Source organism: Erithacus rubecula (genome assembly GCF_903797595.1).
Source record: "Erithacus rubecula genome assembly, chromosome: 2".
Lineage (NCBI taxonomy): Eukaryota > Metazoa > Chordata > Aves > Passeriformes > Muscicapidae > Erithacus > Erithacus rubecula.
The window spans coordinates 33338398-33365098 of record NC_136685.1 but is presented as its reverse complement, the minus strand read 5'-3'; the positions used below and the strand labels follow the sequence as shown (position 1 = coordinate 33365098).

Below are 26701 nucleotides of genomic sequence, written 5' to 3'. Positions count from 1 at the left end.
CGGGGGCGCGGGGCTGCTCGGGGCTGGGCGGAGGCGGCGCGGGGCCGGCGGGGCGCTCCCCCCGGCCGCGGCGGGGCCCCCTGGAAGGGCGGCGGGGCCGGGGCGGCGGGGCCGGGGGGCGCTGATTGGGCTGCGGGCGGCCGAGCCGCGCCGCCCCCGCCCCGCGGCTCCGCCCGGCCCCCGCCGCCGCAGTGACACTAATGAGCGAGTTCTTCCCACAGGTCTCCTGCCTGGAAGTGCTGACAGATCAAGGCAACAAATTTCAATTACAAGCCCTAATTTGTGTCCGCAGAGCGTTTGTTACCCATGTCAGCCCTGCCTGGCCCATCAGACGGGGCAGAACGTGGAGGAGGAGGAGGAGGAGGGGGAGAGAAAGAACGCATCTGCAGAAAGGAATAGATTTTTTTTCCACTTAAAAAAAACCCCCAAAACAATCCCCCCTCCCAAAAGAAAAAAAAAAAAAAAACTTGGCTGATAACTCGGATTTAAAAAGAAAGGCGAGGAAAAGCCCCAGCCCCTTGCCTGCGCGGTCGGGAGGACGGGAGGGCGGCCGGCGCGGCGGGCCGGGCGCGGGTGCCGGTGCCGGCGGCCGCGGGGCGCCTGGATGCGCGGGCTGTAGGGTGGAGGGCATGGCCGACAAGCGGCGGTCCTCGCCAGGCACCACCATGAGCCTCAAGGCTCACGCCTTTTCCGTGGAGGCTCTCATCGGGGCCGAGAAGCAGCAGCAGCAGCAGCAGCCGCCGCCGCGGCAGCCCAAGCGGCGGAAGCTGGGCGGCGAGGACGAAGCGGCGGAGGACGAAGGCGGCAGCGGCTGCTGCGCCAAGAGCTCTCCCGGCGCTGCCGCCGGCAGGACCTGCGGCGACATGGACCTGGGCTGCGCCGCCCGCGGCCCCGCCGGTGAGTGCCAACCCGCGGCCCCGCTCCTCGCCTGCGCTCGGGATCCCCTTTCCCCGCCGCGACCGGCGCTTTGACTCCCCGTTATCCCTGTGTCTCTCCACGCTGCGCGGGCACCCACCGCCCTTCCCGCTGGCCTGGCGCTGAGCATCCGCGGCGCCCCTCGGACGCCGGACGGGGCAGAACGGCTGCCGGGAGGGCTGTCGGTGCCGCGGCGCGGTGGAGCGACGGCGGGGGGCTGTCCCGAGCCCTTTTTCCGAGGAACAGCAAAAGCGCTTTATAGGGCGCTCATTTGTATGTGTGCTGGTAAAAGTGCATATCCAGCTATGTATATAATTATGTGTGCATAGATATATATATGTATGTATGTACACAACGCCTTCATATTCGTCTGTGCGTGATTTGCTGTGTGTGGAGGGGAGCGCAGTTTCACGCTGCGGGACAGAAGCCCGTGGTCGGACGCAATGCGCCTTCGCCCTCGCACCCCGCACGGCGCCGGGACAGTTCGTCCCTGGCAGCCCGGCCGTGCTGCCGCGGTCTCGGAGCTCGGGTCGCCCCTCCCCGGAGCCGGGCTGGCTGCTCGGCCGGGGCTGAGGGAGCCCTCGACGGCGAATCCGCGCTGCCCCGGCCGCTCTGGCTTCCTCCGCTCTCTCCGCAGGCGGCTGCGAGGAGAGCTTCCTGGCGGCCTCCCCGCCCGCCTCCCCCGGCGGCTCCCCCAAGGGCTCCCGGCCCGGCTCGCCGCTGCCCACGCCGCAGGCGCCGCGGGTGGACCTGCAGGGCGCCGAGCTCTGGAAGCGCTTCCACGAGATCGGCACCGAGATGATCATCACCAAGGCGGGAAGGTAACGGGCACGGCGGGGCCGCCACCCGCGCGCTCCCGGGGCGGGCGGGCACTTCAAAGCGGGCCGAAAGCGGGGAACCCTCCAGATTTACGAGGCAGGTAGATGGCGATAATGTTGGATGGGCACGGGAGCATGTGGCGCTTCGGGTTTCCTGTTCATTAGGGCGAGGTCTGGGAGCGCCGTGCCCTTCTGGGGGGAAGCTTTTCCCCTTTCCAGGGGATACACATGGTAAAAACCTGGGAAGTATAAAAGTATTTGAACTTATTAGAAATTACAAAAACATATTTTATTGAATCCATATGCTACCGTCTGCATTTTCAGAGAGGCTTTATTAATGATTGAAACGCAGTCTTAAACAGCACAAAGCTGCATTTGTCTTAAGAGAGTCCAGTCGGGGAGTTTCTGTTTTATCTTACAGGTGCACTGAAATAACAGCAAAAATTAGTTAGACATAGTAGTGTTTTTACCCTCCTGCTTATTCAGAAATGGCGGAGATAGGATTTTTGTTTCCATTAACTACTTTTAATGGATTGCTTTTAGATATGTATATATAATAGCACAGGAGCAAATACCATGTGGAAAACTTTCAGTTTATAAAATGCAGAGGAGTATTTTATTAGCTCGCAGTTAGGATGATTCTTTCTTTTTTTTTTTTTTTTTTTTTTTTTTTTTTTTTTAATTTTTTTCCTTTCTTATTTTTTTTCTTCAAGAATGAAATTTTCTGATAAAAAGCATGCTAAGCTAAGAGCTGAGGGCAGTTTTATGTTAAAACTACCTTATTGGTTAATTAATCCGTTTCTCCACAGTAAGATCTAAATCTTGAACATTCGGGTTTTCGTCGTTTTAATTTTTTTACCCTGAAATTTGCTCATAGATTCGTTTCTGCTTTCAATAAAGAAGTTTTACTATACCTTTCAAAGACAGAGTAGCTCTCGCACTTCACCTTTAGTAAGTTGCAGACAGGAAGTCCCGTGTCAATAAAGACCATATTGTTGGGTTAGAGCATGGCACATTGGCTTTTATAACTGCATCCTTGCGGTGTTATAATTGTATCACCGTGGATTTAGCTTCCTAATTCGCTGCTACAGCAACGATACACCATTTTCTGCTGTCACTTGAAACTTTGGTGGCAATTTGCCTTTCTGTAAGCCTTGGGGTTCCTGGGTGGAGGTGATGTTTGCACATCTCCAGGAATACATTTCTTACTAATATCTCAAATGGGCTTTAAATGTGTGTTCTGCTAAAGTAAAGTCTCAAACCCAAATGATTTACTGTCTAACAATAAAGTTGAAATGATGTGGTAATAGCTGTACTCCCAAAGCGTATCCCCAAACATACGAAGCATTGTTCGAGTAAATGCACTTTAGAAATCTGTTTTGACATATCGAATGGGCCATTTCATGGCTATGTAACTATAATCGTCCAAAAGGACTCTGCAGGCTAAAAGGAAGAACGAGAAAAATCCCACGAAGAGGTTGCTTTTCCTAAACAACCATTCCCGAGTCTGTTTCGGATTAAAAATGACCTCTCTCTTTCCAATGTTCAGGCGGATGTTTCCTGCAATGAGAGTGAAGATCTCAGGTTTAGACCCACATCAGCAGTATTATATTGCTATGGATATTGTGCCAGTGGATAACAAAAGATACAGGTATGGTGACTTTTAGGCAAAAAACATATGATGCAAGCTATAGGGTGCTTGGCTGTTGGAAGAAAATATTAGCACAACATAAATTAACAGAAGATCATATTTAACTCTCCTTAAAGGTTCCTGTTTTCATCCCAGTGTATTTTAAAGGACCATATTGTACCAAGTATGCAAAAGCAACTAAAATTTGTGTTGAAGCTCTTTATGATGCATTTGCCTCACATTGAGTGTGTACTGTGGGCAGATACTCATGTTTGGCTTTCAGAATGCAGTTCTAGTGCAGTCAGAAAATGTTATTTTATTCCTCCTCCTGTCAGTGGAAATCATTTCCTTCTAACAAACAAACATGAAAAAGTATCTTTTTTAGTGCCAAATGATACTAACTTTAATTAATAACATTCATAGCAAGAATACCTCATTTAAATACTTATATCTTGTAAGTCATGCTTCAAATTGATTATATAATTTAATTTAAAAGCTGATTATCAATGAGATATTTGGTTGCTAAGACTCAAAAAAGGTAATGTTTCTAATTACTGTAATTTAAAGAATTAATGACACTATTGTCTGGAGAAGGAAGAGAGGAACAAAAATGGTTGTTCTTTGAACATTCAGGCGTAGAAATTTTGTGCTGAAGCTCTCAGTGTTTCCGGGGTAGCAGTGTTCTGAGGGAGCTGGTTGGGCTCTGCAGAAGCCACTGGTCCTGTAGAAATGTTTGCAAAACTGGGCCCGCAGCAGTTCCTGTTGTGAGCTGAAGCAGTTTCCAAGGTCTTGCTTTGCAGATGCAATCCCATGCTCCAGAGTAGCCAGGGGGAAGCCTGGCCAGAGTAGCTCAGACGAGACAGGATCAGGTCCTTACCAATTGCGGGTTTGAGTGTTTTAACCTATACTTACTCTAATGTAGGGGAAACCGCTGCAGATTTAATTCTAGAACTAGGAATATTTCAGACCAAGATTAAAAGGTTGGTTCTGCAGGAATGCTGCCTTGTTTCCTAAGAAAATGCTGCCTTGTGTTTTTCCTGTACTTACCTCATTGGCTGCTATTTTGCTATTTTCTCGTGTGGTGTATAAGACCTTTCTTAGGACCATTTTGGATTTGGAGTTTTTTAACAAGGAGTACCAGATACCAGGCTGATGATGCCCAGCATATACAGTCAGGGGAGTCTTTCCTGTCTCTACCATAGAGGAAAAAAATGCTTCTTTTTCCTTGTGTCAGTGCAGTGCAATTCAAATGGAACCTTTTTTCTTTGTGTTGTATGTGTGCATTTACTTAACAATTTAAAAATATAATTCCTAGAAGGTCTGAATAATTAATATAAAAATTCGAAGTTAATTAGAATGTTAATACTAAAAATTAAAAGCAGTTATACCAACTATGAATTTTTAAAATTTAATTTAAAATAATTACAGTCATACTGACCTGCACTGTCTCCACAGTGTGATACATGGTGCCTGGATAAGTGAAGTAACTTAACAAGAGTTGTATGAAGGGTGGTATTAGTTGACAAACTTGATTTTTTTTTTTTTTTGCATTAATGTATTAGTAACCATGCCTTTAAACTTTCCACTAAATATTGATGTTTTACATGTTTTCCTTGATACTTCTTCTCATTCTATTCTGTGCTTTTTATTGCTGACTGTTATTTCAACTCCGGTTGTTCGTGCAGCTTCACACACTTTCTTGCAGATCTTTAAATTTCATCAACATGACAGCAGTCACATGGAGCCTAATCTTTAGCTGGCAGAGCAGATAGCAAAACTAATGGAAGTGAAAATTATCCATCTAGGATAATATAGTTATTTTCCAAGTGAAAATAACCATCTAGGTCTCGATTTCTAGCAAGATTTGACCTTATAAATATTGGTAAGCTTAAGCCGTAGCTCAAAATGCTTATTTGTCACTAAATTAGTATTTATGTGTATTTATAACTTTATTTACTTTCCTAGGAAAACATTTATTTAGTATAAAGCAAGAAATATAAAATAAATGAAAAATGTTACAACAGTGATCTGGGGTGGAGAAATTGTCTCCAGGAGGGAATTTCACCACTATTCTAGGTCTTAGCAATGCAGCTTGATCTGAATTGTATGGAGAGATACCTGCTTTGGATGATTTTGTTTTCTGCTCTCTGTTGCTTGTCTTTTTCTAATAAGAAACTGAATTGTGCATAGATATGATTTGATAAAATTGTTCTTATTTTAATTTAAAAATGCAGTTGAATTGCCGGATTTTTACTGTACTTGAAAAAAATGACTTTCAAGTAATACTTTAAAAACTGATGTGTGAAGTGTCTGCCTTCAAAATAGGTTTTCAACCAAAGAAGGCACATTTTTTGTTATTAAATAATCTTGTTAGCGTTGGCCTATCACATGAAATACAGACTATGTGTTTTCATTTTTTAGCCTTTTTGCAATACTATTCAAGCCTATTAATATGGTCTACCGAAATATCAAAAGCATAGTTTCACATACTTTCATTCTTTTTCTCAATCATAATGTTCTTTCCCTTCAATAACTTTATTTATAGAGTCTTATATTAGAGTCAACATGATTCCAAATATGGAATTACTACTCAATTTGATAAAGGAAGGACCAGATTCTTCCCTGTTTGCTGATGCCTTTTCAGAGCAGAGCTGTAGCAATCAATGAACTGAGACCATCATAAAGCTCATTTTGAAACCTAGTGTTGAGACTGTGACTGCTTTTAGGAAGAGTAAGGTCAGATCAGAGCATGGATTTTAACCTTATTTTTGCAGGTGCCAGGGCTATGTTTTGAAACAAACAAAAAAAATTATTTTTATTAATTAATGCAAAATGAATTTTTCATATTTTGTTAATTGATAGATTTTTTTGCTGTAAGCATTGGACCTATTTATTAATGCTGAGTGGGTGTAATAAATTGTGTTGGTGTTTGTTTTCTTTTGACAGGTATGTTTATCACAGTTCCAAGTGGATGGTGGCTGGTAATGCCGACTCCCCGGTGCCGCCCCGCGTTTACATTCACCCCGACTCGCCTGCCTCGGGGGAGACGTGGATGAGACAAGTGATCAGCTTTGACAAACTGAAGCTTACCAACAACGAGCTGGATGACCAAGGGCATGTGAGTACTTGCTCTTTGGTGGCATTCTGTGCAGGCACGTTGCTCAGCCCTGAGAGGCTCTGACGTACGTATTTCTGGGTGCCAGAAATAGGCTTGACTTTTCAGAGTTGTTTTGGAACTTTGCTGTCCAGATCTAAAAGCTTCTTACTTTCTGCTCTGATAATTAACTGCTTATTAGAGCCTGCTGTTTTACTCTCCCCTCAAATAGAGGACTCCTCCTGCAAAGTAAGACTTTACAAGGCTAAATTGCCTAATACAGAGGGGCAGAATTGCTCTCAGTATTTCCCACCGAGCGCGTTACTCGTGACTTCTGCTGCGATTGAAAAGGGCGCTTAAATTCACAAGTGGCTAGGAGAAACATTAATAGTGTGCAATAACTTCACGTGAATAAAAATACACTTAAGTATTTTCTTAACCCAGACGTTTGTGTGAAATCCCGTGAGGTGTTAATAATTGCAGTCAAAAACGAACAACATGGGAGCTGGGTTTGCTCCGATGATGATTTATTACATACCTTATGAAGCAAGACCCTTTCACAGCTGAGGCTCATTACTTCTGAAAAAGCTGGCGAAGACGTATGCAGTATGAGTGTTCTGTTTGCAAGTTCTAAATTGTTTAGTTATGACATTATCTAATGTGACAAAATGTGTTATGTTAATATTTCCTTTTCTCTTCAAAACTGTTGAAACATGACAGATGTAAGCCAGTATCATTCCAACAATCCCTAAAATAGTTTTACTTGACACCTTAAGAAATAATTAAAAAATGAGGATTGTTTTTAGTCAGGGTGAAGTCTTTGATTTTACAAACCCCTGTAATAAATGGCAAATGTTGGCGTCCTTTCAGAAGGAGCATCAAGTTCCAAGAGGTAGAGTTTTAAGATGTTAGAGGAAAATTTTGAGGCAGGATGTGGATTCCATTGTCCTTAGTGCAACCCAATTTATTAACCAGGATACTTTCTCCTTCAAGGAAAGGAGTGAAAGAAAATATACTTGGCAGAGAGCATAAAGATACCATACTCATCTTTCAGTATGGTTGTAATTGTGATATTGAGCCAGGTGTTCTGCTAATACACAGTCTGAGATTTTCCCCCCTTACTTGTGTTTGCAAGTGTTATTAATGGAGGCAGGAATACAGGAGAGTGGCTGACCTACTAAATGTGATAACAAAGAAAAAATACTTCCATTTAGGCAATAATTTTTTATTTTGTTCTTACTTAAAAGAAATGTGGGTATTTGCATCTCTTAAGTTAGCAGTGCTTTTCTTAGGATAATGCAAAAGAGGTTTTATATTGCTTCTTTCCAGAATTACAGTTACGGTGTCAGATTTGGCAGTATCCATTTGAGTTAAGATTAGCACATGATGTTCCCTTAGTTTCCCCACCATTCGTGCATTTGTGACTCCTCTCAAGTGGGAGTTGTTTTCCCTGAATCCTGGGTCTATTGTAAGGGCTCTGAGAGTGAAGCAGATGCAAATGGATGAAATGCTGTTTTTCCAGCAGTGAGCTGGTTTTTGTGCTGGGTGGGTGCAGAGGGATGATCTGTGGGTACTGTGGTCCACCTGTGCATTTGCAGTTGCAGACTGCCCTGTGATAAAATCCTCAGCTATGCAGAGAATTGTGTTACTGTATTTTTCCATCCCAGATTTTAGCTTTGTTTTTACTCTGAACTGAAACCTGTGTAATGTACACATTGCACCATTATTTGTAGTACAGGGAGATATAAATTTTCTCGTCTTTAGTTAAGTATTTCAGCTTGGAAATGAGGGAAGCAAAGCTCAAGTCCAGTTATTTGAGACACATTGAACTGATTCAGAGCTATGGCAGTGCCCCTCCTCCCCAAAATGGAAATTTAAGTATTAAAATAAAAGGACAAAAGAAGGATGACTGTAAAATAATTTCATATTTCTCAAATCTGGGAAATTGCAAACATGTCATTCATAATTACCAGAAAAGGCAAAAGCAGAAAGCAGAAAAGTGTCTCTTCCAATGGGTACATTTTTTCTTTTAAAGCTATGGTAGTGTGGAATGCTGTATTGAAAAAGCTATGTAGCCTCTGAATGCCTCTAGCAATAATGGAAAACGAATAATCATATTTTGTGATGAATATAAAAACCAATTGTTTCTCATAAGCAGGAAGAAACCATTTTTCTCAGGAGGGTACCAGGGGACAGATGGCAAATTAAAAGAGCTGTGAGTCAAGGCTGTAGTGTCCCTCCAATATTTATTCTTGTATCAGAAGTTCTGACTCTCCCGGCCCTGTATGGCATGGGGTATATTTTAGATTATTAGAAAGTGGGTTTTTTTCATCTTGTGTGTAGGCAGAGTGGTTTAGACTGGAACCTTGGTGAGGTTTCCAGCAAGCAGTGTTGGGCTTCAACTGTTGTTCTTGGGAGTGTTTTCTCTGCTTGCTGGTTCTGGCAATTCAGTCCTTGTTGAGATTGTTCCTTTATGCTTCCTGTGCTCATCAAAGATGTAAGCTTTTACAGAGTTTTTGTGTGAAAATCCCAGGGGTAGGTTTTGATCCTGCAGGCGTTGAGGTAGCGAGTTTGCATGATATCAGTGTAGAGCCCTTTTACCTATTCTAGAGTATTAACTCTCAGAATCTCTGAGAGAAGTGGCCCTTGTCCATGAGAATAAAGACAGTATTTGCAAAAAGGCACTAGGGTAGAATTCCTACACAGTATTTATGTTGTGGTAGTAGCTGGTGGCAGCCAGTTTATTCCCCTTGCATTGTGTTGCCCTGGGATTAGCATTCTGTGGAAGGAGATCTGCCATCTCTGCTCAAGCACTTTCCAGATTCTGTACTGCCCACTACTGTTTTCATCAGCATTTCAGGTGGGACTTTGTGACCACTATGCAATTTTTGATACATGGGTTCCACTTGCAGTCTGTGGAGATGAAGTAAAATTTGCATGGACATGTTTTCCTTGTGTGTTTCTGATCTCAAAAGGAGTTCCAGGGTGAATTCCCTGCTTTGGAAGTGCTGTGTTCTTACAGACTCATTAAGACACACACTGTGTGTATTGTGTATTTCATCTGAGTTGTGATGCTAAGGAAAAGAAAACCTGGATTTTGCAGTTGTCGCTGGGAAGTGCATGGTCTGGATGCTCTTTGTTAGTGCCTCTCATCCCTCTCATCTGTGACTGAGTGCTGCATTGTAAAAGCAGTCTCTCCCTCTGGCTGGTTAGAGCTGGCTAAGTTTTCTATTTCAATGCAGTTTTTAAATGGAATTTCAGTGGAGGGGAAAAGTCAATATTTTTTATGCTATTTTCCATGCTTTTCAACTGAGCATTTTTTGATGCAGAGGAACATCTTTTAACTTTTAGTGAAAATGAGGCTGTTAGTTTGTTAATTGTTCCTTGGTGGTTGGGGCGGGTTTTTTTCCCCATTTAAAAGTGGGGCGAGGCTGGAAGCAGAGGCGGACTGTAACTCTGCCCAGACTTGGCTCCGAGCAGAGAGCTCTGCTTACAGTCAGTGGGCAGTTATATGTTCTTGTCACAATGAAAAGCTGCGAAACATCAGTATTTGCACTTGCAGTTTTTGTCTTAGTACAGAGGGAACCCATGCTCCTCAGCCCCGCACACTTCCCTAACTCAAAGAGCCTGAGTGCTTGTGCTTTGGAGGGAGGATAAAGGAGGATTTTTGGCAAAAGCAGCAGCAAGGACTGTGTTGGTGGTGGGGAGGTGTCTGTGCAGTCTTGGCAATGCCAGGTTGCTGGAGGATTGGTGGCTCCCTGTGAAGGAGCATCTGGCTCTCATTTGTTGTGCTGAGATGGCTGAGATGCCATGGTGGTGCTCAGGGTCAGCTGTGAGCCCTCATCGTGGCAGCAGCTCTCAAGAACTGCTGCAAAGGCAATCCCAGCTCTATGTGCCTGCAGGTGCTCTGCTGGCCTTTGCTCTGCCTCCTGCCTGTGGGCTCCTTGCTTGTCTCCCACCTGATCATGATTTTTTGACAGCTGCTGTGGCCAAAGTATAATTTTATTTTAGTGAGAGGTTTATTCCTGCATGAAGTGATTTGATCTTGTTCTTTGAGGACTTTGTAGAGAGGGGCAGGCTCTTCAGCTGTGAGTTGAATGTATTGCCTGTTCATGTTTGGGAACACACTGAGACTTCTGATTGGGATTTTTTGGTGTTGGATTTTAAGGGCATGAAGGGAAAGTTGCTGTTTCTGCAGATAAACTGTTAGATCCCTGTTGGTGCTTTTCAATGTGCAAGCACTGTGAAATGTAAAGCTGGAATCTCCTTTTCCTTAGCTTTTTCTTCACAGTAGCTTTAGGTGATGCTTTGAATAATAGAGCCAGACTTTTTTTGGAGTGGATGTTGTATTTCCCTCTCCTTTTATGTCCTGTCTTCATACGTTGCTCTTTAATTCACAAGGGCTTTGCAGATATGCATTATTTAGAGTTCACAGTCCTTCAGATGACTAGCAAAGATCCCACTGTCAGAAGACACGGTACAAAATAAAGAAAAAATTATTGCTATGGATTTTCTCATTGCCAAAACAGTGTGTCAGCACAGGAAATATCAGAACATAACAGAGGCCAGACAGGTTGCTCTTAGGAGATGACATGGATCAGTTTGGCTGTAATAGCCACCCAGATTAGAAGTGGGAGGTGTTCATCTCCATGCTGCTTTGATTTCACTTGTTCTGATGTGTGAGCAGGGCTCTTTGTAGCTGCCAGGGTTATCATTGATGTGTGGGCCAGCAGTGGTTTGCAGCACAGAGCTGATGGGGTCAAGTAATCTGTGTGGGAGGGAACATGGCATGCTCAGTGGCACCCAGACAAATGGCAAGGCACAGAATGGCAGAGGATTCGGACTGTGCAACATTTTTTCTTGGTAATTTCTGTTGCACCAGTATCTCCCCTGGTGCCACTGGGTGTTCACAGGAAAACAGGGTGAGGAATGTGCTGTCCTCTCTGCGTTTTCATTTTGTAGATCTTTGCCATTGGAGAAGTGAAAGGAGTGTTGGAAAGGAGAAAACTCTTTCTCATGATAAAAAATCTTGCTCTGTTCAAGATTTCAGAAACTCAAAAAAGGCTTTATATGAGAACATCCATAGGGCCCTCCCTGAGCAAATTAATTAGAGCCTGTGATGTCATTGTCAAAGCCTTACTCAAAGGCTAATAAAACCCCTGATTATCCAGAAACTTGCCTTAGCAAAACAGGGTCATGTAATCTGGCCAGGATTGAGTGCATTAAACTAGCCAAACTCCAGTTTATCCAAATGAATGTAATGTCCTCTGTGAACTTTGGGTGAATGAACTTCCACGATGTCTGACATAGGGGCTCTGTTGAGTGCTTGAGCACATGCATATTCTGAGCCTGCTCAAGGAGCAGGAAATTAAAAAGCTTCCCCAGAATGTTGATTAGTGGTTCCACAGGCCAATAGCCATAGGACTATTTATTTATCAAGTTACTAATTTCTTAGGGCTTCCAACAATAATAGTTGAACTTTAATTTTTTTTTCTTGAAATCTTCTATTTTAATAGTGGTTAGCTGAAGTGAAGTAAAATGGAGGAAAAATTCTGTGTTTTCATTCTCCTTTAAAATTGGAGTGCAATACCAAGAGGTATTTGTGTGCTTAATTTAGGCAGTAAAAATTCATCCTCTTCTCTTTTATGATTTATTTTATGATTTAGTTTTTGTATGCTGGGAGGTTTTTTTTTTGATTTAAATCGTTTTCCATTTTATAAATCAATTGTTATTAACACTTAAGAGTTTTGGGTTTTGTTATCACTTTACTCTTAAGTTTATGCTTCTTCAGACTATGAGAGTCTCAGCTTGTGTTCCAACCAAGATTTGTTGCCAGCCTTTGGCCTATAAGGAAAAAATTGCTCCAATAGCATATCCTGAAGGTTCCAAAAACAAAAGGCAAATTTCTGCTGCTGTTAATCCTGTTAGGTCAAATCCAGACTCCAGTGGAAAAAAGTGAAAAAACTTTCATAATTCAAATGGGACCTGGACTTCACTCATGATTTCTCTCTTTGAAATTTTTTTTTCCTTTTTTTGAGCCAGTTTCAATTGAGCCAATCTTTGAATTTGAAGCTCCTGAGTAGTATTTTTTAAATGCTTAGGGTTGGCAATAATATAAATGCACAGGGATTAAACTACTGTAACAAGAAACTTCAGAGGTTAAAGAAAACATTTTATTTCCAGTAAGTGGCATGGTAAACACATACCATAATCTGTTCCAAAAAGTTATTAGTCCTGAAACAGCAGGGTGCCCTTTCTAACAAATGTTATCTTTTTCCTTCCATGACCATGTAGATTATCCTTCACTCTATGCATAAATACCAGCCTCGTGTGCACGTCATCAGGAAAGACTGTGGTGATGATCTGTCCCCTGTCAAGCCCATCCCTTCAGGAGAAGGGGTGAAAGCCTTCTCCTTTCCAGAGACAGTTTTCACTACCGTCACAGCTTACCAAAATCAGCAGGTAAATTGGAATTTCTGATTGGCATTTTACATCCTTTTCAGAGCAGGCCAGAGAGGTAAGAGGTAGGAGAAAAGCAGATACTTTCATTATATCACTTATTAAAACAGAATTATCAAAACCCTTTGTTTACTACAAGTAGCTTTCACTGTTAGTATTGCTGTAGTGCCTGGAGACTATAGCTGAGCCTTCAGAGATGCTGCATGTAAAAAAACATTCCTATTTTGCAGATCACACAGTCTAATTAGCATGCTTAATGGTGTCTTGATTATAAACACAGCATTGAAGAGCAAGGCAAAAAACAATCTAATTTCTAAAGGTGTTTCTGTACCTTTAAATGTAGATATGTGTCTGGAGAGAATTTGTAAAGTACTTTTGTTCCTGACTCCTGTGTTTTTAATGCTCCCAAGACCTTAACAGAAAAGCTGAGTTCTGAGGAAAGTTGCAGTTGTTTATATTAACTGCATTCAGTTTATATTATTAACGGCAGCTTATCTGTGTCCACACAGATTAAAAGTCAAAAGTAAACTGCAGGTTGTATCACTCGGCTCTTCCTACCTCTAATTTAAGCATTAGCATACATAATGACACCATGGTTATTTTATTAATTCCATGTAATTATCACAGCTGTATTTTTTGAAATTACATATGCATTGATAACTTTACAAAGAGAAGAGCAGGAGAGCCGTGCAAATCCTGAAATATAAGTATTTGGTGACTTTCCTGTGTATTAAAATAAATTAGTTGTTTGGGGTGTGGTGTGTTTTGCTGAGTCTTTGGTTGGTTGGTTTGGTTTTGGAGTTTATTTTCATGAAGGATAATAACCTAGAGATAATCTCTTTTCACATTTCCTTCTTGACCAGTACAGAAATAAAATTTAATTTAAATTTTATTGCAGTAAGACAGTGTACTCTCTTAAATTAAGAGGGATATTTGCCTGAAGTTTTTTTCTCAGTAATTCCACCTGCCATTTGGCAGCTTTAAACACCTGTTGGCATCCAGGGATGCGCAAAAATAATGATCAGAAGATTGGTCCTTATTTTGCTATGCTTCAGGACAACCATCCTAAACCACACAAAATGAGGATGTTTCCTCTGTCAGCTTTTTTCTGTCAGGAGAGTTGTTTTCTGTGCTGCTTACTTGAGTTTACAGGCAATAACTTCTCTTAATCATATTCACAGATAACTCGTCTGAAGATTGATCGGAACCCATTCGCCAAAGGCTTTAGAGACTCGGGCCGTAACAGGTGGGTGCTGGGAAGGAGCTGGGCTTGTTCCTGCTGGCAGAATCAGCTTGTGAAGGCTGTTCAAGGTGAATACAAACTAATTTGAGAACTCAGACTCCTTGAGGGACCACTCAGACTTCTCAGTAATGTTCTCTGTGGTGAGTTCCCACTGCCACACCTCTGACCGTCTGGGTCAAGAACAGACTGGCACTTGGCTTGACCCATGTACTCAAGTTGCCTTTCCATGGAAGCAGTGATACACCATGAAGGCTGCAAATGGACTTAATGTATACTCAGGTCCATGATTTCAGGCTGTGCTTGAAATCTCCTCTTTCTCCTGGCTGGAGACACAAGTTGCAGATACCATTGTCAAACTGCAAGCTCAGGTTCTCTCCCATGTAAGTGGCTTATAGCATGGGTTAATGGCTGTTTTCCTCATTAAGGAGGTGAAACTGGTTTGTGCAGTAACCTTTAGTACACTTGCCTAGGAAGTGGGAGACTTGTGTTCAAGTGTCTGTTTAGCCTAAGGAGTTTTAGATCTGCTTCCTAAGTGAATCCCTTTTCTAACAGAAACAAGACCTTGAAATGAGTTTAGTTTCCACCTCTTCTGTTGCAGATAGACTGATTAATTGCCTATTCTTTCTTGGTCTGTGATTCTTTCAAAATAGCAGTGGGAAATCTGAGTAGTGCAAAATGGAGATTTAGGTCTGGTCTGGGCTGCTGGTGCTGATGAGGTATGTTATCTGAGGACTGTTTAATGCAAGCTACGTAAGCCTGTTTTGAATTGTCTGTTAAACCATTTCAGCTAAAAAACCCCACAAATAAACCCCAAAAAAACCACCCAGTATTTTATTGTGGTGTGTAGTATACATCAGTTCCAGCGACCATATTGTGTTTGGTGTCTGCAGCTGCTGCATTTATGACCAGGACTTACAGAGAAGGGGGCAGACTGTGCTGGTAGGAATGATCAGAGAGTTTCCTTTTGATAGTTGCTTTAAAAGCTTCTGCTTTTAGCAGAAGCTAGAGCAATAAAGCCTGTTTTTTTGCTTATACCTGAGTTACATAAAACCTGAATATGGACAGCAAATGAGAGTAGTTTTGGAAAATGAATACTTATAGATGGGATAAGATAGTTGGAAAGAGGCATTCACTGTAAGTATCTTTCCAACATGTCTGAGATTTTGTCTTCTAGCAAGAAATAAGTATCCATGTTCTGAGGCCACTGATGTAAGTGGAATTTTGCCCCCTTTTGTAGCCTTCTGGTTAGAAATTAAGTGAACAGTAGCCTCCAGGTAAATGCAGTGACTGAAGAAGCAAAACATACTGTGTGTACTTTAGGAAGGAAAGGGTTGCCATACATGCCCTGTTTGAAAGGTCTCTCACAGGCAGTGTCTCTGCCATGCTTGCTTTTTGCAGAACTATAAAATATGGCACCTCCTAAAAAGAGTGAAACCCTGATCCTCTGAAGTGTGCAAATTTAGGTGAACTTAATGTTATATGAAACGAGAAGATATCCTTTTAAACAGAAAGGAAATAATTGTTCAGAAACCAGTTTTGAACAGGTTTTAATGTGGCAGTTACCTGAGATTGATGTAAGAGCACTGCATCTGCAGCCACACAAATACAGATATCCAGAGAGGTTTTCTTTGTTTGACTGTTAGGAATAGTCTGGTTCAGGCATTAGAAAAAAAAGCAGGATATTTTGATTGGAAGTTATTTTTTATGGAAATTAATTATGAAGGTGAGTCCTGAAGGAAGAGCCAGCATCTCTAAAATATTTTGAAGCAGCCTTTAGATGAGGTCTGAGTGCTTCTACTCTACAAATATACTCATTACAGAATTGACTCTGCAAACTTTTATTTGTTGCAAATTGACATTGTTTTACTGAAGTCAGTATCACTGTTTTTTTTTTTTTTTATAGTCTGCATTACTGGTTAAAAGTGTGTTTGGGAATTCAGCTCAGAATTTTAATTGTCAAGGAAAATTTCTATCAGTGTACTCAGTGGATTATTATTTGGCTCTGTTACTAGACACTGAAATTAAATGTTAAGGTTCTGTTATCTTCATTGTTCTTGCTGGTGTGTTTATCATTGAGGCATTTTAGTCTGCAACAAGTTAAAAAAACTACTGTGGTAAAATTATACATGACTGTTAAATATTGCTTTAATGCCACTATCTTACTCTGCACTGCTGTAAGCAGTAATTCTATTTAATTAAAAATAAGCCCTTTTAGGTCATTCCTGTTCAGTCCCAGAGGCTATTTTACAGAAATCAGTAGTTTCACCTTTTAAAAACATTCCCTGTGCATTTGTATAGTGCAACAGAATTTATGTGCTGAGAGTAGTTTCATTCTTTACTTGGGTCTTAAGTCTGACCCTGTAAAAACTTTTACTCAGGAAAGGACCAGAATTTCTCCCTTTAAATACTTCAGGAAAAACATAACTGTTTTGTTAAATAAACTTGAGCATTTGATAGCACAAATTAGGGTGGTGATAAAATGTGGAAATTGTTCGAAGGCATCTTGTATAAATTATCGCCTTGGCTACACTCCTCCAGGAGGTGGCTTTTATCTCCACTTTAACTAGAAATGAAAATTCACCATTACTGCAGAAAATTAAAGCTATCTTTTTAGTCCAGGTTCAGCTAATAAATGCTATATAAATGTTTCCTGACAGACATTTGTGTTCCTGCTGGAAGGAGCAGTATCAGAACATGTTGGTTGCTTCAAATTGGGCTATTTGCATAATTCAAGCTTACAAAGTACTGCTGCTCAAAGGCAAGCACTTGTGTTTGGTGTGTGCCTGTGCTGACACTCACCAGGTCTCTGGGGCCCAGAAGCCAAAAATAACACCAAAATTATACTTCTAAGTTTATATACCTCTGAGGTGCATTTTTCACAAATAACTGTCAGAAAACAAATGGACCTTTACTTTCAGGAAACAGAGATTCTTCTAAATAGCATCTGCCACCATTGTCTGTACAGTTACTTGCATTTTCTCAGGACACTGTTGCAAGAAAATGAGTGAAGACTTAGTTTCTAAAGGTATTTTGCTTAGCAAAGCAATATTGTTTTATACATGATTTTAATAGTAAAACAGCTGTACATCTATGCTTGCTCATGTTCTAAGTGTGATTTTCCAGGTCATGAGTAATGACTGGGGATCCTGTTTTAATGGAAATTGTCAGTGGATCACCTTTTTTCTAGGAAGAAACAGCAGATTATCCCTCTGGCAGTTAAACTTGGCAATTAAAACTTAACTGCCAGAGGGATGATCTCTTTAAGAACTACCATTCTAGCAAAACTTTAAAAATAATTTTAGCCAAGTCTTCCCACTCAAACAGCCCTCACAAAAGGCCCAGAATATTGAAATAGAGAGTAAGGCTTGTGGAATTGGAAAACACTGTGTGCTGTCAGCCCAGTGGCTGCAGGTCTCTCTGGTCTCTTGCATAGGCTGTAAGGCTCTTTTTTAAAAAGCAAAATCACGTTGAAAATAATCCTGAAATGTTGCTATTTTTTTATATGTTTCTGAGATAGAGTATCCAGAGATATGTGGCAAATTACAGCTTGCTCTCATGACACCATGATTCTTTTGTTCTAAACAGAATGGGACTGGAAGCTCTGGTAGAGTCTTATGCCTTCTGGAGACCTTCACTGAGGACACTTACATTTGAAGACATACCTGGGATACCCAAACAAGGTAACAAATGTCTTTGTGTTCTTTCAAAGCAAAAATGAAAGGTGAAGCTTTGCCCATCATACTTTACAGAATTGTGTCACTCTCAATGCAGAAACAACTAACCACAGTGCAGCCATCCCCCCACCCCAGAGTTATTCTAAGTTAAAAAACTAATGCTAACTCAACTACTGTGGCAATAGAAATGTTAGATTGTAAAGAAAAATCAGATCACATGTGGAGAATGACAGTTACTTTAGGATTGAATAACCAATTCCTTAGTGTTATGCTCTGGCTAGATACAGAAGGTAGAGATCACTTAGAGATGATTTCTGTTGTACACATCCAAGCTGCAGCGTAGGAATTACTTGTGTTTTTAAGAAAAAAAGAAAAAAATGAATGTGAGAATAAATAATCTCTAAAGTAAAGAGTAAATAGGAGGAATCTTAATTTGTTTTCTTCTTAGAACTCCTTCTTGATTCTTAAAGACCTGAAAATTGTTCAGTAAACGGGCCAACAGACTTTATCTTCATCCTAGAGCTTAAAGAAATGGATCACCTCTCCATTTTGCTTTTTCCTGCTCCTCAGTGTTTGTTGGAAACCTCTTTGTTTCCACTTACCCATTGTGAAGGCAGTGTCAGAATGAGAAAAAAATATTTAAATGGCTCATTTGGACGTAGAGTGGAATCTCTGTACTCTTTACTGAGTTCTTTTATTTGTTGAGTATGCCACTGCACATAGAAAACCTCTCAGCCTTTTCCTAGCTAAATCAGGCATATTGTTCCCAATTCTTCACATTTTCTGCTACCAAATTACAAACCTTCAGTCTGCTTTCTTGATAATGTATTGATTGCAATGTTTTTTAAACATCTTCAGAGCAAAAATCCAGAACATCGAGAAATTCCGAGAAATCACTTTTGTCAACTTCTTAGTTCACTTCTTTGAGAAATCTTGAGTATGACTTCTTGAAATGGGCAACTGAAAGGAGCTTTTTACCAAGTCTTAGATACATTGGATGAGTGTTGGTAGAGTTTTGTGTGTAGCATGGGGGTGAGGGATAGTCTCAAAAAGGCCTTTAATGAGAAGATAGCATGGGATCTGAAATACCTTGTCAGACTGTGTAACACTGAAAGGCAGCTGATGATGCAGTTAATTATCCATTTAGGAGACAGACCAGCTTTATTGGCTGTCTGTATGTAGGAGCATTGTTTGAGAGCAGGGGAATTGCTGCCATGAACTTCTCATTTCCTTTTCTGCTGTTGCCTCAAGTTAAGAAGATTGTTGAAGTTACTCTTGATATTCTGAGGATGTAAACTGGGATCATGGCAAAATCTTTAGTCATCTATACCTTGAGACTTTGAAAAAGGCCCCATTTAAAATTTGTCCTGGTTGTGAATGTTGAAAGTGCCCATCTTCAAGTAGTGGGAGACATTGATGGAGATTAAAGGAATAATGTGTCTTACACCAGGATTTCTGTAATGTGGCAGTGTCTAATGGTGCCTTGTGCTTGTGGTGTCCTGTTAACAGAGAAGCAGCAACAGGCAGTGTTTGTCAATAATGTATTTTTCTTTTTACTAGCTCACCTATTATGACAATATCTTAGCTTATTGAGAGCACTTCTCTCTTTGCAGCATCAAGCTGTTTGATTGTTAATGTGATTCATAAACAGAAGGTCTTCCTTGTTAAGCATCTTCTGCCTGGGAGACTGTAAAAGGCTCCAGTTAATTTTTCTACATTCAGTTTTCAGGAAGATGCAATCTTTTAAGAAAGGGGAGTGTTCTTTGCCAGCTAGGAAGCTTTTAGTCCTAAGAAAAGGCTTTACTAATAACCAGCAGTGTTTTTTCAGGAGCATTCAGCATTGGTATTTATAATATAAAAAGTTCTGATATCAGTAAATGAACAATTTGCAAACAGCTTGCTGCACACCTGTGCATTCAAGAAATGAAGCAGCTATGCTCAGTATTTAGCTTACACTTTTCCTGAAGTTGTTCTGAAGTCTTTTAGTTGTTCTCAGAATTTTTTGGTTGGAAGTCAGAAATTTTTTCTTCTGAAGTTTTGTTCTGAAGTTGGGAACTTTCCTGGAGCTGTTATCTATGAGAACCTCTGTCATCTGATCTGAGGAGCTGGTTCCTCAGCTGGTGCTCTGACAGCAACAGGCTCAGAGTGCTTGAAACACATTCTGGACTGTAGAAAGAGCACAGACAAGCCAAAAATCCTCATTTTGAAGAAGGCCTCCTGTGATGTGGTACTCACTTGTCCACCTCTTAACTTCCATGTCATACAAGAAGCAGTTAACCTTTGGCGCAGGGGCTCTAAGTATTGGGTGATGGTTGTAAAAATGTACAGGTTCTCTTTCTTGGTCAAGTTGTTTCTTTAGAAATCTGCATGTGGTTTACTCACGCATTCTCCTGCGTGTGCATGTAGAAGTTTTTAATTAATGAGTTGGATTTCCTCTCAAGGGTTACTGCAAAAGACAAAAGTCTTGATCTTTCACCTAGGAAGTGGACCTTTCCCAGTAAGTGCTTCTTACACTGTAATGTTATCTTCCAGGAAATGCAGGTTCCTCTACTTTACTGCAGGGATCTGGCAGTGGAGTGCCATCTACCCACCCTCACCTTTTACCGGGCTCCCCTTGCTCATCTCCAGCCTTCCACCTCAGTCCCAACACGAGCCAGCTGTGCACCCTTGCTCCAGCTGACTACACCGCCTGTGCCCGCTCGGGCCTGGCCCTGAACAGATACAGCACCTCCCTGGCCGAAACCTACAACCGGCTCACGAGCCAGAGCGGCGAGAGCTTCGCGCCGCCCAGGACTCCCTCCTACGTCGGCGTGTCGAGCAGCACGACTGTGAACATGTCCATGAGCGGCACCGACGGGGATGCCTTCAGCTGCCCGCAGACTGGCTTGTCCATGCAGATTTCAGGGATGTCTCCACAGCTCCAGTACATCATGCCTTCCCCATCCAGCAATGCCTTCACCGCTAATCAGACCCACCAAGGCTCCTACAACACGTTCAGACTGCACAGCCCCTGTGCGCTCTATGGATATAACTTTTCCACGTCCCCCAAACTGGCTGCCAGTCCTGAGAAAATCGTTTCTTCCCAAGGAAGTTTCTTGGGGTCCTCGCCAAGTGGAACCATGACGGATCGGCAGATGTTGCCCCCCGTGGAAGGAGTGCACTTACTTAGCAGTGGGGGGCAGCAGAATTTCTTTGACTCTAGGACCCTAGGAAGCTTGACACTCTCGTCTTCTCAAGTGTCTGCACATATGGTTTGATGAAGCCTTTAAGTAAAAGTACAGTATGTTTGGTGTCTACGATGTATTTCTTTTGGAATACGAAGGGACACTCGATGTAGCTTGTAAAGTGTGTGTATATATAATATCAGAGGAAGTTTCACTGAAATTTTGACTTGCTTGTGGCCAGAATATTCTTCTATTTTGAGTTACACAGAGTTTGCTGCAGTGCAGACTGCTTTAGTTTTCTGGTATAATACTCTTAGTTGTATAACACATTGGGACATATGCAACAAATTAAGTAAGACTTCCTCCCCTTTCCCCCTCCTCTGTTCTAACCCCTTTAAAGAATGAAGTGACACTTGGAGTATTAAACAACACAAAAAAGCCCACTTACATTTCCTATAGCACTAGTGAGTTTCTTTAAAACATACAATAAGCTGATGCACCAAAGGCGTTTTACAAGTTTCTTCTCTGTTATAAGGGATACAAAGAGTATTTGGACTTCTTTGTGTTAAGCATCAAGCATCCAGCCTAAAATAGAAGTTTAGCTAATGGATTATTTACAAAGTAAACTGAAAGATAAGTTTGCTTTTTCATGATATGCTGTTTTTAGCTTATCAACAGCACAGTATTCTCAATAGGATTTGTTTTTTTTTCAGCATTAGTCTAGATTTATGATTATATATTTGAAGACAAATAATGTGTATTCAAATTGTGGTGATAGGAATAATTCAAACCAACAGCACTAGAAGCAGCATTCCTTTGTATGAAATGAACATTGGGGTGCTTAATTTTTGTCAAAGATAGGACTTGATGCATTTTTTTCCTCCATAAATATTGCCTATAAGACATTTACTGGACAGTAGGATATTCTAATGTATCTTTGTTTTTGTATTTTTACTTTTTTAAAGGAAAATGCAGTTTGATTTAGGAAAAAAAATAATGAGCAGGATGAGAAATTCCATTCTTGGTTTTACTTATTTTGTGTGTGTGATGTATTTGGCGTTTATTTTTTTTTCTTTTGTGTTTGCTTGGTCGGTTATTTTTTTAAATTTTTGGGGTTGTTTGTTTTTTTTTTTTGTTTGGTTTTTTTTTTTTTTTTTTTGTTTTTTTTTTTTTTTTTAAGGCAAAAGGTCCTGCATCCTCAGTATTTCAAAAATACATCACCTGTATCAATTAGGCAGATGACCCAGTTTGCCCAAAAGTGTTTCTGGAAGCAGAGCATTGTCATAGCTGCCTTCCTGTTGATCTGGTTTTGTCCTGGAATTTGAGAGGTTTCCTTCATTCTTACCTCTGGTTTCTAAATGGCACTTGTAAAAATGTAGATCACCATCTGCTCCTGACCAGACTTCTCCAGAGTGACAAGGACACAGGGAGACTCTTACCATGGTGAAATTTCTGCCCTCATCTGCACCTGCACAGCCCAGGTATGGATCAGTCCTTCTCAAAAGCTGCCTCTCAGCTGCCTGTCAGAGCTGAACCACAGAGGTTGTGAAACTAATTTTAGTGCTTGAGAGAAGAGAGCAGGTCATCTTCAAGAGTATGCAAATCCCCATTTATATTGTGCAGGTGATGTGAAGGCATTCTGAAGTGGGTAAAGATGTAGTTAAAAATGCTTCCCCAGTCAGCATTGAAGGAGATCAAGGTCTCTCAGGTCTATGTTTGTTGGATTTTTTTGGTGAAGGTGAATTTTCATGTGTCTCAAGTGTTTCTATATCTTTTCAGGCAAATAGTTCTTCCCTCCTCACCAAATGTCAAATGTGCAAAACCAGCATGTTGCCTTACACACTCTCACTTCTAAAAAGACTAATTTCAGCTAATATTTCTTCAGTGGGATGGAGATAATATATGCAGAAACAGCCCTCTTGCTACCTCCTCTTATCTGGGAATAGAACAGCAATATTTAAGCCTGTGCCTAAAAAATGCTTTATTTCTATTGATTATGTATTTGTTTCTGTTAAAGATATGTGTGAAGTTCTCATTCAAAGTTAGAAAGAGAAGATGATGCAATTGAGGTGATGTGGGCTTGCTTCTCTGTTGTCTTAAACTTTCTAAGTGACCTTTCTGAGAAAATCTAAGTTCACTCAATCTCTATCAGTTTTTTTTTCTTCTGAAAAATGTGATAATAGCACTTCTTCTGAGGAAAGGGTGTCAGTACATTGAAGATGAAGATCATCTTTACATTTGCTGTGCTGTGGACAGTATGTTACAGATGAATGTCTGGGGAGTGTTGATATATGAGAATAACAAAGAGCATTCGTGTATTTCAGCTCTCTTGCTGGTCTTGGCAGTGCAGTGTCCTTTGAGGTAAACTTCCTAGAAAAGACCTGCAACCCTAAAAATGCTATTCACACTGATGCTGATGGCTTGTGAAATGCTTCTAAGATGTGTAGAAGATGGGAAAATTTTCAGCTATGCAAATTGTTGTAGCTTTATTGGTTTAAATTAAGAAGTAACTTGTGTATAGTTATTCCTGCTCTAGCCAAAACTTTGAAATTTGCAGTTGGAAAAATACATAAGTGGAAAGATGGTACAATTAATCTGTACTTGAAAAAGCAAAAGTAGCCATATCAACTCAAGAGCTGTGACTGGTAGAAATGTGGAAGAGCTAAATCATGCATGTTCCTATAAGGAGAGGGAAAAAAAAAAGGTTGTGCACGGATGTTCATGGTGGTGCTCTTGTCAAGACTATGTACTTTATTGTCTGGGAATTTTTAGAACTGGGCTCTTATTTTTTCTCAAATTATTCTCATCATATAACCACACAATATTGTTTTATTTGTTCCTTAAAATTTGAATAATATTGTAAATACTGGTTTGTCATTGTGAAAAGACTAGCTTTTTATCAATATGGTAAATGCTATATATGCATTATATCTATAATTATATATCTGTATTTTACAAAAATGCCACAGAAAATATATTAAAGTGTGTATTCAAACACTTTTTACTACATTTGGAAAACTGAGAGGCTTGGGCCCATTTTTTTCACTACAGCTTAAGACCAAAGGCAGTGACTCAAAGGTAAGCTCTGAATTTCAGAAACTTAAAGCTCCAACAAGCCCACAATTCTTTAACTGCCTGCAGTTGGACCCTCTCTTGTTATTTCTGTGCAAAAGAATCATCCCAACAGATGATGTGTATAAGGAGATACTTGGCTGAAAGCAGAACTGTGAGGTTTTTATGTGGAGAAAAGGACTGAGCTGCTTGCAGGGTCTTTAGCCAGTGGTGGAACTTTGGTACTTCTCACAGCCCATGTCATCCCAGCTGCAGACCAGTTCGGCTGCCCTATATCAGCTGGATCTGAGAAGTTAGCCCTTCCATTTGAGCAGTTTCTTGAGCAGGAGCTTGGCACTCTGCACTTTTTCTCTCTGTGTATTTTTTTAATGGTAATTTGCCCTTTGGTTCTGCTAGTTCTAAATGCAAGAAGCCATTGATTTTGAAGGCAGAATTTACAACCAATAATCATCTGGGTATACTGTTACTCAGCAATGAGCAGCATTTCTCCCTCCAGAAATACTGTTAGGCATAGTGGCCTTATTTCCTATTGTACTGCAGTAAATGATTCCATGTGATGTAGGGCACTGGGCCTGAAAATCTGATTACTTCAGAGACTAGGGTTTCATAGTCACTTAACACCAGCATTGTTGCAAATGACCAGAATTAGGACAAGAGAAGTAGGCATGAAATGCTCAATCATAAATATCAGGCCTCCAGGGAGAATGAAAGCTTCTGTTTTTAATAAGACAACGGTCTTTTTTTTTTTTTTTTTTTTTTTTTTTTTTTTTTTTAATAGCACCATCAGACTTTAAGAGGGCTCACTTCTGCTTCAACAGAGAGACAACTGGAGCAACTTGAAAGTCATGGACATTGTTGTCATTAATTCTAATAAGCCTGTACCTTAAGCAGTTCAACATAAAAAAATATAAATTGTCCTCAGAAGTAGCTCATAAGTTATGTGGGTATATTTTTCTTGTAAAGATAATATATCTAATAATCTGTATAGAAGTGTGTTTAAAAAGGTTGCAACTTCATCATAATGAGCTAGTGCTTTTTGGGGCTGACTGCACTTCAGATGACAAAAACCATTAATTTATTAGTTGAGTTCTTCATTAATGTGATCCTCAAGATTCGATCTTTTGCCTTCTAACTGTATCTAACACAAAATTGTAGGAATGTCAATTTAATATATGCAAAACTGCAGGAAAATTCATTCTCTGCCTTATATTCCATCATATTCCTCAGTTATGTGGTTGATTCAAAACACTGACTTGACAAGGGGACACACTGAGAGGTGATGACTTGCATCATTAAGAAATAACATTTCTAGAGAATTCAATTTGCTTTAAATGCTTTTTGTCAGTGCTGTTGTGTTTAAACTCTGAAAAGGTGTTTGTTACTTGAAGAAATAAGTAGTTCTTTGCAGTCACCACTTAATTTTGAAATCCTATGTGTTCACCACTTACTCTGGATTGGCCATAAAACCATCTCAAATAGCTGGTGGCTAAACAGAGCAATTACAGCAAAATGAGAATCTGAATCTTCTGCCTCGATTTTAGAACTTGAAGTCCATAAAACAAATGTTTTTAAGAAGCATCAGTAAATGTGGTCAAATACTATGGGCATATAGAAACACTCACCTGAATTTCATTTGTGTGTCACTTCCAGAGGTTTATTGGCACTTAAATAGTCAATATCTTCCAGTACTGCAGAATGAGCATTAGGCTTCCATGAGATGAATACATTTCCTTTTTTTTTTTTTTTTTTTTTTTTTGTTTGAGGCCTTTTTAAATGTTGGAGATAGAATCTAAGTTTCAAGAGAAGCACCTGGGCTTCAGTTTTGTGGCAGGAGACATGGAGATCTCTCAAAAGGAGCCTGCACTGCTGCCACACACTTTGGGAATGCCACAGGTGCTGTGGTGGCACCCACAGTGTGTAGTCCTATCCAAGCATATCTTAGTGCACCTCTCACAGGAGCTGTAGCCTAAACAGAGCTGACATCAAAGGCTAGCCAGGAAGGATAAAGTGTGGTGTGAAAATCCTTGGTCTACCTGAAAGCTGGGCCATGGCAGTGAATGTTAAGCACTCAGCACAGACTTGGGCTTTGTCAATGCTGCTGCCACTTTGACTATTCCATGCCCTTATGTTCATTTGCACACCACTGGTTTTGTTTAGATGCTGTAATAGAGAGCCAAGAATAAATTTAGAGCACATTGGAGGGAGCTTGGACCTACTGTGGCCAGTGGTAATGTTGCCACTGACTTGAGCTTTATGGATACCACATTTCCATACCCTAAGACATCCCCCTTCTTGTCCTGGAGAGCTTTACCCACACAGCAGCTGTAGTCATAATGGTCTTGGCTGTTTTTCTGTCCATTTGTGATGTTTTTCAGATGGATAACTGGTTTTTGCACTTCACATTCTCATATTTTGTTTTTAAATTTGTGGTTCTGCAGTTTTTGAGCCATAGACTGAAAGACAAGACAAGGCTGTGACTCGTTTCATCCCCCAGCAGCCTTGCTGATGGATGGTGTATCCTTTCCACTGCAGATAATTGACTATATATTTCCCCACAATGTTTTTATTGTATTTTACAGAGAAGAGTAATAAAAATAGAGGTTGTATCACAATCACAGCAGTGTTTCCATTC

At 40.8% G+C, this 26701-nt stretch overlaps 1 protein-coding gene across 1 annotated transcript; it reads left to right on the top strand.

Moving 5' to 3' along the window:
- Positions 1 to 258: 258 nt before the first annotated feature.
- On the top strand, positions 259 to 23992 carry TBX18 (T-box transcription factor 18). The gene is made up of 8 exons (XM_079327090.1): positions 259 to 897; positions 1553 to 1736; positions 3283 to 3384; positions 6310 to 6481; positions 12752 to 12919; positions 14098 to 14162; positions 17745 to 17839; positions 20366 to 23992. Exons 1-8 carry the CDS (start codon positions 630 to 632, stop codon positions 21088 to 21090), a joined length of 1779 nt encoding a protein of 592 aa, XP_079183216.1. The 5' UTR covers positions 259 to 629; the 3' UTR covers positions 21091 to 23992.
- Positions 23993 to 26701: the final 2709 nt, after the last annotated feature.